Source organism: Notamacropus eugenii, chromosome 3 (assembly GCF_028372415.1).
Source record: "Notamacropus eugenii isolate mMacEug1 chromosome 3, mMacEug1.pri_v2, whole genome shotgun sequence".
Taxonomy (NCBI): Eukaryota; Metazoa; Chordata; class Mammalia; order Diprotodontia; family Macropodidae; genus Notamacropus; species Notamacropus eugenii.
The window spans coordinates 300727052-300741213 of NC_092874.1; the positions used below are offsets into that span (position 1 = coordinate 300727052).

Genomic DNA, 14162 nt, shown 5'->3' on the forward strand with positions numbered 1-14162 from the left:
ACATGACTGTTCAGGTCGCTTACAATCCATGAGATTCCTGGTTACTTTGGTGGATCAAGTGAGAGTACCACTGTGGAAATGGTGAGGATGGACCTGCTGCTTCAATGGCTCAGGGATTCCCTTCATCCCTTCATCAGTGCAGATCACACCCCCTCTCCCCCTGGTCTCTACGAGAGCCGCCCAGTCCAGTAGACACCATCCTCTTGTCTTTCAGTGGCCTGGCTGGCTGTTTGGGTTCCTTCTGCTCCCTGCAGGTCCTGTTTCATTGGCACAGTGCTTCCCCTATGGATGAGTGAGGGCATGGGTGTGCTTGTAGTGGGGGTGACAGGGCCCAGGCCCTCCCACCTCTCCTCAAAGAGAGTAGTTTTGTGTTTAAACTGAGGATCACTCTGCACTCTCTCTTTTTAAAAAATGATTATTTATTTATTTTTAGTTTTCAACATTCATTTCCACAAAATTTTGAGTTCCACATTTTCTCCTCATCTCTCACCTCCCCCACACCAAAACACCATGAATTCTGATTACCCCTTCCCTCAATCTGCCCTCCCTTCTATCACACTCCTCCCTTCCCTTATCCCCATCTTCTGTCTTTTCTCATAGGGAAACATAGATTTCTATACCCCATTACCTGTATTTCTTATTTCCCAGTTGCATGCAAAAAACAATTCTCAACATTCGTTCCTAAAACTTTGAGTTCCAACTTCTCTCTCTTCGTCCCTCCTCAGCCATCCCCACTGAGAAGGCAAGGAACTCAATATAGGCCATATATGTGTAGTTATGCAAAAAAACTTCCAAAATAGTCATGTTGTGAAAGACTAATTATATTTCCCTCCATCCTATCCTGCCCCCTATTTATTCTGTTCTCTTTTGACCTTGTCCCTCCCCTAAAGTGTTTACTTCTAGTTACTCCCTCCTCCCATTTGCCCTCCCTTCTATCATCTCCCCCCACTTATTCCTTTCTCCCTTCCTTTCCTTTAGTGTAAGATAGATTTTCATACCAAATTGGGTGTGCATGTTATACCCTCCTTAAGCCAAATGTGAAGAGAGTAAGCTTCACTTTTCCCCTCCATTGAAAAAGCTTTTTCTTGCCTCTTTTATGAGAGATCGTTTGCCCCATTGCTCCCTTTCTCCTCTCAATATATGCCTCTCTCACCCATTAATTTTATTTTTTTAGATATCATCCCTTCCTATTCAAATATATATATATGTATATATGTATATATGTGTGTGTATAATCCCTCCAACTACCCAATACTGAAAAAAGTTTCAAGAGTTACAAATATTATCTTTCCATGTAGGAATGTAAACAGTTCTGTTGGGGTCCCCTAGACCATTTCGAGGATCCCCAAAACCCGAGCCAAGGCTCTTGTCCAGCAAGAGGCCTTGATCTAGTGAGTAATGAAATGAGGCGGGAGACAAGGTGGTGAGAGCTCCATTTATTCCAGCTAGCTCACATGCATATATAGTCTTAATTACGTGAACATTCCTAAGCCCATACATTGAACCTATCACCTAACATTATTCCTTATATGGGTGTCTTCTCCACTGGACATCCGGAACTGGACAAAGAACTGCCACGTTGCCAACAAAGACGATACCCTTCCTTCTGAAATCCATCTAGTTCCACCCCTACTGACAAGCCCCCAGGTTATCTAGGCAGGCCCTCAGTGTGGCGTCCTGCGATGGACAGGGGTCAGCTCTAACTTGTCCCGTTACACCTCCCTCTTTTTGTTTTGGTACAGTTGTTCTTTCATAGCCAACACAGTATGCTTAGTGGAGAAGAAGGAATTACGAATTGTCAACAATGTTTTAATAATATTGGTATAATAACAACTAATATAAGCAATGTTAGTAATCCTGATCCCAATGAAATTAGCCAAGTTTTTAGTGAGTGCCAGGGATCAGCATGTTGGAAAAAATCTAAGATATGTTGAGCAGTTTTTTGTGGAAGTAGGTTTTCATGGGAAGCCTGATTGATATATTCTGCCAATTGAATCAATTGTTGGAGCTCTGAGGTCATATTATCATTGACTACACCTTGTAATTGAGCCCGAATCTTTTCCCATGTTATTTCAGTTGCATTATATTGTTTTGGAGTAAGACAAAAAGTATTGTTTACCTATAATCACATTGCAACTTTGATTGTAATTCTAGATATGCAACTTCATGTCCCAAGAACAGTATTGCTTTCTGTAAAGCACGAATAGCATTGTAAAATTCCTTATCCATTTGAGCCTGACGTTGAAATCCTTCTGAGACATTGCGCATGAGATCATTAAGAGCACTCGCTTCTTGGACCCTATTCTGTATGTTAGAGACAGACATTGCGAGAGCAGCAGAACTAACAATTAGCTCAGCTAATAAGGTTATACCTAACACTACACATGAGATACATCTTTTGAATCGCATCAAACTTGTTATCTTTTGATCTAATACTGACATAATATTGTCAGCCTGAGTGCGATACCATCCTTGTGTTTTCACTACTGTGAGTGCATACTTTGGCCTAGTAATGATGGAAAGCCTTCCTTTATCAAATTGTGGCCCTATGCATTCATGTACCGAACAATTCGGACAAGTTAAATTGAATATCCCTGTCATATTCATATGTGGCACGAGTGTAGACTGACTTGCACGATCCCACATAAAGGCATGAGACGATCCTAAACACACTCGCGCCGTAAGACTAATATGGTTTGTAATTATAGTACCGTTTGGTGCTACAATAATAAATGGTCCTACAAAACTTTGTACTGTCTGTCCCCCAATAGCGGCAATCACCCGTTCAATCCCTGCTGTATAAGGACCCTTGTTAGTAACATATCTAGGACTAGGATATCCTGAGACATAGCGATCTGGACTAAAATATGATAGGTTGTGACAGGAAATAAGGCTGTCATTATAATGCTCTAAGAATAACACAGTCTGTTGACATTGATGTGACTGACAATCTTCAAATGGTACGAAACCTGAATAATTACGATAAATGGAGACATAAGGATCATTCCTCTTTCTACCTTGTGGTCCAGATCTAGAAATCACTTCTCGTTTTTGTCCCATGTCTCGTGCCCCATTCATTTTTGTACAATATGGTCTATTTCTCAAACCTAGTTCTTGTTTTAGACCCATATCTTGTCCCTCAATGACCCAAGTCCATAGGTGAAAGAGTCTAGAGTCCCCTCGATAAGCTAAAGTCTCATGTCCCAGAGTTATGTTTGCACACCATGTCATATTGGCCGCTACATTATTAAAAACCCATGTAGTGCCAGTCCATCGTCCATCAACCTTCTTTTGAAGACAGAGCGGTAATCCTGCGATCAATCCAGTAAAGTTCATCCTTGGCTGTGAACCATTTGATTTACCTATAGATTCAAAACCTGTACCCCCAAACATGTGTGATAAACTGCCATGTAATACTGGTGTTGGTATCTTTTCACCCCATCTTATGACCCTCACCCATAGAGGATTCGGGATGAACGCCCAGTGATGGGCATTCCCACTTGTTTCCTGGGTCGGAGTTGGACGTTCTCCAACCCCAAGAGTCAGTAAGAGAAACAGAATCAACCTCCTCATTTTGAAGACAAAGACTCCTTATTTGTTCTTCCAGCTTCTTTCTCCACTTTGCTGCTCTCAGTCTCTTGCCCTGTGATTTTCCTCCCGTTGTCTCTTTTTTCTGTTGGCCGAAGCCTGCGTACTGGGACCCACTGTTCTTTCTCTTTTCCTGTGGAAACATAAGCATAACCCTTTCCCCATATGATTATTTTTCCCGGATCATGCCATTGTCCTTCTACATCGTGCCACATTGCCTGTTTTCTTTCATTCTCTATTTGTGTTTTTTCTAGAAGTGAAGTTCCTCTTGATGTTTTTATAGCAATAGCATATTTCATGGCTGCCGAAAGATTCTTATCATCGAATTTTAAATAATTTAATGAGTATAAGGCTAAATTGAGAGATGCCTGAGGGCCTTGTGTAATTCCCCCTTTTTGTTTTTGCAAGTAGACCTTGAGGGAACGATTTACCCTTTCAGCAATGGCTTGGCCTGTAGGGTTATAAGGAATGCCAGTAACATGATAGATGGAAAATTCATAGCAAAAATTTTTAAATGCAGCTGATATATAGGCTGGGCCATTATCTGTTTTACATGTATATATTGAGAATGTCCAAATGACGAATCCATCTGCCAAATATCGTTTGGGCAGTCACCTGTAGGATTTTTTGGGTGTATAGGTGGTGGTGGAAGAAACGGAGCACATTGGGTGCATGCCTTTACAATCTGCCTTGCTTCCCTTTTTGTTATGCCAAATAAATGTCTAAGAGATCATTCAGACAAATGAAATTTGGAATGAGCTAATATTGGAGGTGACTCCGCATGAAAAACTTGCAAGGCTTCATCAGCAATTGCATTGCCTTCAGTTAAGGGATCTGGTAAATTAGAATGTGATCGAATATGTAAAACATGGAATTTATTAAATCTACCTCTAATAGCCTTTTGTGTTTCTAAGGTAAGATGTGTGATAGAATCCTGACGTGTAGGAATATAGACAGTCTCTAAATTAGGTATTAACCCTGATACATACTTACTATCTGTGATAATATTAATAGGGACATCAATTAAAAGAGCTTGAAGCACAGCAAACAGTTCATTTTGTTGAGTAGAGGTAAATGATGTCTCAAACACTTGTAACCTCTTTTCAGATGGTATGTATAAAGATGCTTGTTGATGTTTTATGGCATCTGTAAAAACATTGATCCCTACTACAGGCGACTCAGAATGCTTGTCTGACCAAGACCATGGCCACGCAGTGAGTTGATCAGCAAGTGGCACAGGATTGCCATAATGATAATCCTGTCCAATTATAATTTGCCAATCTACATCTTCCATAAAACATTTTTCTAATTGTTGAGAGGTATAAGAAGTAAAAATACTTGCAGGGTCCATACCACTAAGAGCTCGTGCCTTCTGTATGCCTTGCCAAATCACCTTAGCCACTAGGTTTGTATAAGGAGAACATGTTCTGTTTTTTACCTGTGGTAAATGAATCCACTCAAGGATTCCTAATTGCTGATGTAAAATCCCAGTTGGTAAGTTTGGAGTGAAAAGTATAGTTAAATTTATTTTCTCTCCCTTATCATATCTTTGAGTGGTTTGTTGTATGAGAGTATTTTGAATATTCTTAATACATGTAAGAGCTTCAGGGGTCCAATCCCTACTTGAATTAAGGTCAGGAGAGCCTTTCAATAGTTCATATAGTGGTGCTAATGCAGAGGTAGAGATACCAAGCCTTGGCCTGCACCACTGAATTTCTCCTATCAGTTTTTGGAAATCATTCAGAGTTTTGACCTTTTATATATCAAAATTTGGAAACTTAACTTGAATCTCTTTATCTGATAACTTATACCCTAAGTAATCAATTGGTAGTGCCTTCTGTATTTTTTCTGGTGCTACCTGTAGCCCATGCTTGCTAAGAGTTTGTATCCCTTCCTGTAACATTTTTTCTAGCAGTTCACCATCTCTGTGTGCTGCCAAAATATCATCCATGTAATGTATTATTATGGCCTCCTTATATTTCTCTCTCATAGGTTGAAGCACTTTATGCACATACCATTGGCACAATGTAGGACTATTCTTCATACCTTGTGGCAGTACTTTCCATTGATACCTCATATAGAGTTCCTGCAAATTGATGGAAGGTATGGAGAAAGCAAATCTCTGCCAATCCAGAGGATGAATAGGAATACTGTAAAAACAATCTTTAATGTCTATAACCCATATTTTATAATCTTTTGGTATCATATTTGGTGAAGGAAGTCCTGGTTGTAATAAACCCATAGTAAGCATGGATGCATTAACTTTTCTTAGGTTTGTTAACATTCTCCATTTGTCTGATCTCTTTTTAATAGCAAACACAGGTGAATTCCAAGCACTGAAAGATTCCTCTATATGTCCTAAACTAAGTTGTTCTTTGACAATCTCCTTTAAGGCTGCTATTTTATCATCACTCAAGGCCCACTGGTCAACCCAAATTGGTTCATCATTGATCCATTGTAATTGTGGAACAGGTATGGGTTGTGCAGCCATTCCAGGGGGCCCCACTAAAAATTTTCTATTGTAGATATGGTAAGGCCTATTTGTGACAACAGATCTCGACCCCATAGAATGATTGGGAGTCCTGGTAATACATGTGGCCAAACCTTTCCTGTTTTTCCTTCAAATTCCCATCTCAACGGCCGTTTTGCTTCGACCGCTGCCTGAACACCCCCTATACCATATAAATTTTGTGCTTGCCCTAAAGGCCAAGCAGAATTCCACTGCTCTAAAGGAAAGACTGTACGATCAGCCCCAGTGTCCATGAGGCCTGTACATCTCCTCCCTTCTATAATGACTGTAAGTTGTGGCCTCTCCAGAGTAATTTGCTGTGTCAAGAATACTTGTGAATCTGCCATTTTTGGAAATAGTAATAACACTGCTATTTTTTGTCCTGCATTTAATAAACTCTTCATATTAGTAGTATTCATCATTGGAATATATTGAAACTCCATATCAGGTGGAAACATATGTGTTATGGGTATCATGCCTGTATATTCATGAGCTGCGGGTGCTAATAGTATTCCTATGCTATCTGGTTTGAGCTTGATTTTTTCCTGTATGGGAACCATGACTGTAGTCATTGGATTAATAGAAAAATATCCAGCACTATGTAGGTCCTCTATTTGAAAGGACACATTCCCGCCAATTCCTGATATCTCTGGCACAGTGCCATTGTGCTGGCATTGGGATTGTCCTGCCATTGGTCGGCAGAGGGTGGTAGAAAGCCCATTCCTCCCCTTTGTTCCTGGCCTGGGGAGGGGCCTGTTAGGGTGTTTAAATATTGCTGAGGTGGGCCATTACGACATTCTGACGCCCAATGCCCCGGTTTTCTACATTTTGGGCAGGGTGTCTTGGGTCTGGCTCCCCCACTTTGTGTCGGCCTTGCTTTGCAATCCTTTTTGAAATGTCCCAACTTGCCACATTGAAAGCGTTTTTTGTCTGGTTTTTCAGTTGGCCTATTTTTCATATCATGAAATGCCTGGGCTCGAACTTGTGCAGCATAGACCTCACTACCCACTATCTCACATCTTTGTAACATCTCTTCCAACCCAGCATCCTTTTTCAATCCTGTCATGGTCTTTTTGCAGTCTGTATTACAACTGTTTCTCAAGATATCCTTGATTACAACTACAGTCCCTTCTACTTCCCCCATGATCTTTGTCACAGCATCTTGAACTCTTGCACAAAAGTCAGCGAAAGGCTCATCGGGTTTTTGCTTTAAAGCACTCAATGAAGTTTTACTTTCTCCTTTAACTGGCAACTTGTCATAAGCCCTCTCTACACATTGTGCTAGCCGCTCATATAATTCCACAGGGTGCTGAATTTGTGCCCTATCTGTGCTATAATGTCCACCACCGAATAACATCTCATAATATCTTTGAGCATTTTGAGGGTTATCAGGATTATGGTGTACTGCCATTAATCTGCATTCTTCAGAAAACATCCCTAACCATACTACCATCTCTCCTGGCATGAGGATGGCCCTCATAACAAGCTTGCAGTCATTGGGGGTAAGTACATGTGAGGCCAAGTCTTTAATCCTGACTTTCACATATGGTGATTTAAGTCCATAGTCTGTTATGGCTCTTTTGAGCTCTTTTATCAGATATGGAGACACCATAAAGTGTGTTCTTTGTGCCGGATTATTATCATCTCTAGGTGTTTCTAATACAGGGAAAACATTTTGAAAGCCAAGATGCTCTAGAACCTCGTCTTTACCTTCCTTTTGTAATTTCCTTATCCCTCGTTGTAATGGCGACAAGTGCTCACTAGGGGTCTCCTCATATTCCTTCAAAAAATTCTTTTTCTGTAATACCTCTACTTGTCCATCAGATGTCTCTATTCCTTTAACCAGAATTTTTTCCTTTTGCAATGTCTTTACTTGTCCACTAGGGTTCTCCCTTGCGCTCTCTCTCCCTGGAGACCGTGCAGGTTCCCTTTGTTTCCCGCTAACTTCTGCTCTTCTCTTTGTTTCAGTGTCCTCCCTTCTGGCAGGAACCCTCGCTTCCTCCTTGAACTTAACCAATTTTTTCTTTTCAGCTTCTAAGTCCCGTAGTCTACTTTTTAGCTCATCTATCTCCTGTTGCATTCTTTCTCTCTCCTCCTCCCTCCAATTCTGCTCCTGCAGCTGCCCTAAATTAGGATAACTTGAAGGTGGACTGGGAGAATTCGCACGGGATAGTTCGGGGGAGGAATCTGGTGAAACGGAAGGTGTTGTTTGTGCGGAGGCTGGGAATTGCCTGGGTTGCCAGTCACAACAGCCATCCGCAGCCTGAAGGGCCGCTTTTACTATATTATACAGAAAGAAACTTGTTAGCTCCAGATCCCCAGGATTTCCAGAGTTATAGCTAGTTAACTGTTCTCCTACAACTTTCCACGAGCTTATAGAGACCGGAGGTCTCTCCTTTGTCCAGGGACAAATTCTTTCTACTTCCTTTAAGAACTCCCTGATCACTTTCAATTGAATGACGACCCCCTGTGTCTTAGCTGATTTGTAAATTATCTTAACAAAAGTTTCTCTGTTGGCTGTCTCTATTGATTCTACTAGCCCCATAGTAAGATTTCTTTTCTCTCTTACTTCACTGCACAACGAACAGGTTACTGACAGATTGCTGTCTCCCTTTCCTTGTCCTCCTGAGGTTGAGTGCACCAAAATTCGTCTCAGACTGGTCCTGGTCCCGAGGCTCCTCAGGGCACGCAGATGTGTCTTTTCCCCTGCTAAAGGACTACACTTTTGACCCTGCACTGTGTTCTGTAGATTTTTTCCTCCCAGCATATGGGCGCCAGTTGTTGGGGTCCCCTAGACCATTACAGGGATCCCTAAACCCCGACCCAAGGCTCTTGTCCAGCAAGAGGCCTTGATCTAGTGAGTAATGAAATGAGGTGGGAGACAAGGTGGTGAGAACTCCATTTATTCCAGCTAGCTCACATGCATATATAGTCTTAATTACGTGAACATTTCCTAAGCCTATACATTGAACCTATCACCTAACATTGTTCCTTATACGGGTGTCTTCTCCACTGGACATCCGGAACTGGACAAAGAACTGCCACGTTGCCAACAAAGACAAGATCCTTCCTCCTGAAATCCATCTAGTTCCACCCCTACTGACAAGCCCCCAGGTTATCTAGGCAGGCTCTCAGTGTGGCGTCCTGCGATGGACAGGGGTCGGCCCTAACTTGTCCCGTTACACAGTTCAACTTTAGTAAATCCCTTAGGATTTCTCTTTCCTGTTTACCTTTTCATGCTTCTCTTGACTCTTGTGTTTGAAAGTCACATTTTCTATTCAGCTCTGGTCTTTTCATCAGGAATGCTTGAAAGTCCTCTATTGCATTGAAAGACCATTTTTTCCCCTGAAGTATTATACTCAGTTTTTCTGGGTAGGTGATTCTTGGTTTTAATCCTAATTCCTTTAACTTCTGGAATATCATATTCCAAGCCCTTCTATCCCTTAATGTAGAAGCTGGTAGATCTTGTGTTATTCTGATTGTATTTCCACAATACTCAAATTGTATCTTTCTAGCTGTTTGCAGTATTTTCTCATTGACCTGGGGACTCTGGAATTTGACCACAATATTCCTAGGAGTTTTTCTTTTCAGATCTCTTTCAGGATTTGACTGGTGGATTCTTTCAATATTTATTTTTTCCTCTGATTCTAGAATATTAGAGCAATATTTCTTGATAATTTCATGAAAGATGAAGTGTAGGCTTGTTTTGATCATGACTTTCAGGTAGTTCCATAATTTTTAAATTCTCTCTCCTGGATCTGTTTTCCAAGTCAGTTGTTTTTCCAGTGAGATATTTCACATTATCTTCTATTTTTTTCATTCTTTTGGTTTTGTTCTGTGATTTCTTGGTTTCTCATAAAGTCATTAGTTTCTATTTGCTCCATTCTAATTTTTAAAGAGCTACTTTCTTCAGTGAGCTTTTGAACCTCCTTTTCCATTTGGCTAATTCTGCTTTTTAAAGCATTCTTCTCCTCATTGGTTTTTTGGACCTCTTTTGCCATTTGAGTTAGTCTATTTTTAAGGGTGTTATTTTCTTCAGCATTTTTTTGGGTCTCCTTTAGTAAGCTGTTGCCTCTCTTTTCATGATTTTCTTGCATCTCTCTCATTTCTCTTCCCAATTTTTATTCCACCTCTCTTACTTGATTTTCAAAATCCTTTTTGATTCCATGGCCTGAGACTGTTGCACATTTTTGGGGGGAGGTTTTAGATGCAGAAGCCTTGACTTTTATGTCTTCCTCTGATGATATGCATTGTTCTTCCTCATTCAAAGGGATGGAAGAAAATACCAGTTTACCAAGAAAGTAAACTTATGTAGTCTTATTTTTTTCCCTTTTTTGGGCATTTTCCCAGCCAGCTATTTGACTTTTGAGTCCTTTGTCAAGAGAAGGGTGTACTCTAGGGATCTGTAACTTCTCAGTTCCTCCAAAGTGGCACAATCAAGGGAGAGGAGTTTACTTCTCTCCTGGCATGTGCACTGGTCTGGGAGCAGCCAAAAACTTTCCTGCTCAGGATCTGTGAGTAGAATTCCCTCTCTACAACTGCCTCCAGCTCTACCACGCTAGCACTCCTCCTCATCCCAGGGCTGCCACTCAGGGCTGAGATGCAGATCAGCCACTTAATTCCCCCAGGGTCTTTAAGCATAGGGCTCCAAAAATGGATGTTGCCACTGCAGTGGCTGCTGCTGGCGGGGTCAGATTGCATTCCCTTCTCACCCAGGTGAAAGCGCTTTCTCACTGAACTTTGTAGCTGTCTTTGGCATTTATGGGTTGAGCAGTCTGGGAACCGCAACTGCTGCCGGGGATTCAGACCCCTGAGACCTACTCCAGTCCTGTCATGCTGCCCTGGGCTGCACTCCCCTCAGAGCTTGGTGTGATAGACTTTTCCTGTCGGCCTTCCAGGCTGTCTTGGGCTGCAAATCTCTTTCACTCTGTTGTTTTGTGGCTTCTGCTGCTCTAGAATTTGTTTAGAGTCATTTTTTCAGGTGTTTTATAGGCTATGGGGCAGAGCTTTTACAGGTCCATCCTTCTACTCCACCATCTTGGCTTCGCTCCCCCCATGCTGCACTTTCTTAAAGGAGAGTTTGTCCTGACCATGAGCATTATGCTCAAATTGAGTCAAGTTATAGTTTCTTCAACTTGACAAACAAAAGTAATGCCCTTTAGCACTGATTATTCAGTAAACCTTTGACTTGCAAATAGGACTGGGCACAACCTGGTGATTTGGCAGTCCTCTGCTGCTGTGGGGGAGCACAGGAACAGCAGGGAAGATGGGGGCGGCCTTAGGCCCCTACAAAGAGGCAGGGAGTGAGAGTTTGAGAATTGTCCCCTATTATTTCCAGAACTAGAGACAGTGGTGGTAAGCACTTAATAAATGCTTGGGACTTGACTGATGACTGACTGAGACCCAGAGGTCCTAAGAACATAGAACGTGAGGGCTGGAAGGGTCCAACCCCCTCACTTCACAGGTGAGGAAACGAAGGCCTGGAGGAGGCAGTCACCCAGGTAGGAAGGAGTAGATCTCACTTCCTAGAAGGCCAAAGCCTGTGACCTTTGAAATGAGGCACTTCCTTTTCACGCCTTCCCTCCAGCAGCAGGACCCACTTCCACCTTCTGACCCTTGGGGTGAGGCTCTGGGATGTCCTTCTTCATCTTCAGGACAAAAACCACCCACCTGCCTTTGGTTTCATACACATTCAGAGGCCAGAATGTGGCCAAAAGGGCCATGGGTGTCCCCCAGCGGGCATCTAATTCCAGTCCAGGCCTGAACCCCACTGGGCACATGCCTGCTTTCCTCTCACCTCCACAGGAAGCACCACCTGAGTTTGCCACCAGTGCCTTATGGAGAACTGCAGGCCTTGGTCCGAGCCCTGCTGGACCGCTGTGCTGACCTGTCACCGCCTGTGAGCCAAAGGCCTTTCCGTAGCTGTGGTCTGCTTCTCCCAGGGGTAATGTGGGGTGGAGATAGTCAGAGGGCTCCCTGATGGGCATGGGCGGGGCAGTGGGGGGCATACTATGTGGTTCCATTGAACCACCCTTCCCTTCAGGAAGCTTCTAGTCCCATAGGGGGTGAGTGTGAACAGCAGTTGGAAGGTTCCCATGTTTATGGTGCTGAAGATTTAGAGCTGAAGGGAGCCTCGGTTGAGCCAGTCCAACCTCTCCTACCCCCACCCCCAGTTACGGTGGAGGAAACTGAGACCCAGTGGGGCAAGATGACAGACTTCCAGTCCAGGTCCCCTTGGGGCTCCAGATCATCTTCCCTTCTCCAGTGCCCCACTGTAGCCATGTGCCTTGTCTCCCCAGTTGTACTGCAGGCACTGGGAGGGTAGGGGCTAGGATTCTCTTCCTGAGGCTGAATCTCGTCCTGTCACATCATCCCCTTCCAAGAACTCCTCACTGCCAGCCTGGGGATGCTCGTGAAACAGGTGGAGAACAGCCCTTATAACTTGGCCAGCTTTACAGATCACCTCATTGGAGCCTAATAGACCCTGGGAGTGAGGGCCTGGTATTATCTCAATTTTACAGAAGAAGAAACTGATCTAGTGAGCACCTGAGGGAGTCACATTGGAACCCAAGTCTTCCTGACTCCAGACCCTGTTCTCAATGAGAAGGTGCTGTCCCAGGGGAGAAAGGCTGGGCTTGGCTCCAGGCCCAACTGTCCGACTTGGTCATTTCCCATCTCCTTGCATGGATGTGAACCTCATGTTAGGGCACCAAGTCTGGCATGCTGGAACTTGGAGCCAGAAAGCCCAGGGGCCACTGAGCCCAATCCTCTCCCTTCACAGATAAGCAGACTGAGGCCCAGAGAGGTTACTCAGGGAACCAGCATGAGCACCAGAATTGGACCCCGAGCCTCGACTCCCACTCCACCATTCCTTCTCTCCCACCAGGCCCTTCCTTCTATCTCACAGGGGCACATGTCTCCTTCCAGGGCTGCCCACCCAGCAGAGGGCCCAGCAGAGCTGTGCGGCGGCAGGAAGAAATCCTGCGGGGGGCCCTTGAGGGCTTCCAAAATGCCTGCAGGTAAGGGGTTCGTGTTGTGTGTGATGACTATCTCACCTTGGTCACATTTCTCTGGTTCTTCAGATTCTCAGAGCTCTTTCCTCCCAACTCTGGGAGGGCAGCAGGTGGTGTAGCATGTCTTTATTCCATCTGACAGAGGAAGAAATTGAGGCAGTGCATGTGCTCCCAAGAGGGGTCACATTATGGGGCTGGTATCCTTGGAGCTGGATAACTCTTCTCTCTTGTTGAGATCCTCTGATGCCTCACGTGTTATGGAGGAGCCCAGGGGTTCTTATAGGCTACCCCTGAGAGGCCCAGCTGGCTGGGGGAAAGGGCTTGGAGGACAGCTGATGTCAGATACCCAGTGACACCCCTACAGGCTGTAGGAGTTTGATCAGCTGGTCGGTAATCATGTTTATAGCCATTCCAGTCCTGAAGCTGTCTAAGGAAGTAAGGCCTTGGAGGGAATGTAATTAGGATCAGTGGAGGGACCACACACCTTTAGAAGGGTGGAATAAGCTATTGTTTGTGTTCATGAACACAGACTGGTCTTGTCCAAGTGATACCCAGGGAAGGGCTTTGCTGCTTTCTGCTTCCCAGACTTGCCGTGGAGTTTCAGAATGAGCCCTCAGCCCAAGAGAACCCCTTTACAGCTCCCAGCACTGAGAAGGAAGACACGTTGGAGACCTTCTGCGAGTTCCTGCTGAGTACCTGTGACTCCCTCTGCATTCCCACTGTGATGGTAGGGTGGCTGAGCAAGGCTAGGGGCAGAGATGGTGGAGGAAGGAACCTGTGGTCTGGATGGCAGGGTCAGGAGGCCCTGAGGCCCAGAGGGACAGAGGGCAGGGTCAGAGGTTTTGCTCCTGGCAGGTCGGGTCCATCCTGACTCCCTGGCTCGAGGCCCAAGGGTCTTGCTTACAGTGTTGGGTAAGGGGCTTCAGGGCCACCTCCTCATTTCCTAGAATGATTTCCAAGTCGAATTATGTTTTCATTGTTTCTTCTGGTTTGTATCTCGGGTGGGGGGAGCTCCTGGTATGAGAACTTCTTCCACTGGAGCATGCACCTCC

At 44.1% G+C, this 14162-nt stretch overlaps 1 protein-coding gene across 9 annotated transcripts in view; it reads left to right on the plus strand.

Annotated features, from left to right (window-relative positions):
- MEI1 (meiotic double-stranded break formation protein 1) overlaps positions 1-14162 on the plus strand; it is an 86844-nt gene that overhangs the window by 23386 nt on the left and 49296 nt on the right. For 8 of the 9 annotated variants that reach the window (XR_011964268.1, XR_011964269.1, XM_072656288.1 and 5 more), the window contains exons 12-14: positions 11903-12041; positions 13025-13116; positions 13696-13837. Coding sequence is in view for 7 of the 9 variants with exons in the window: in XM_072656288.1 (XP_072512389.1) it covers positions 11903-12041; positions 13025-13116; positions 13696-13837 (373 nt within the window). In the remaining 2 variants the exon portion in view is untranslated. The remainder of the gene's footprint in view (positions 1-11902; positions 12042-13024; positions 13117-13695; positions 13838-14162) is intronic. The other variant, XM_072656289.1, reaches the window with a different exon arrangement.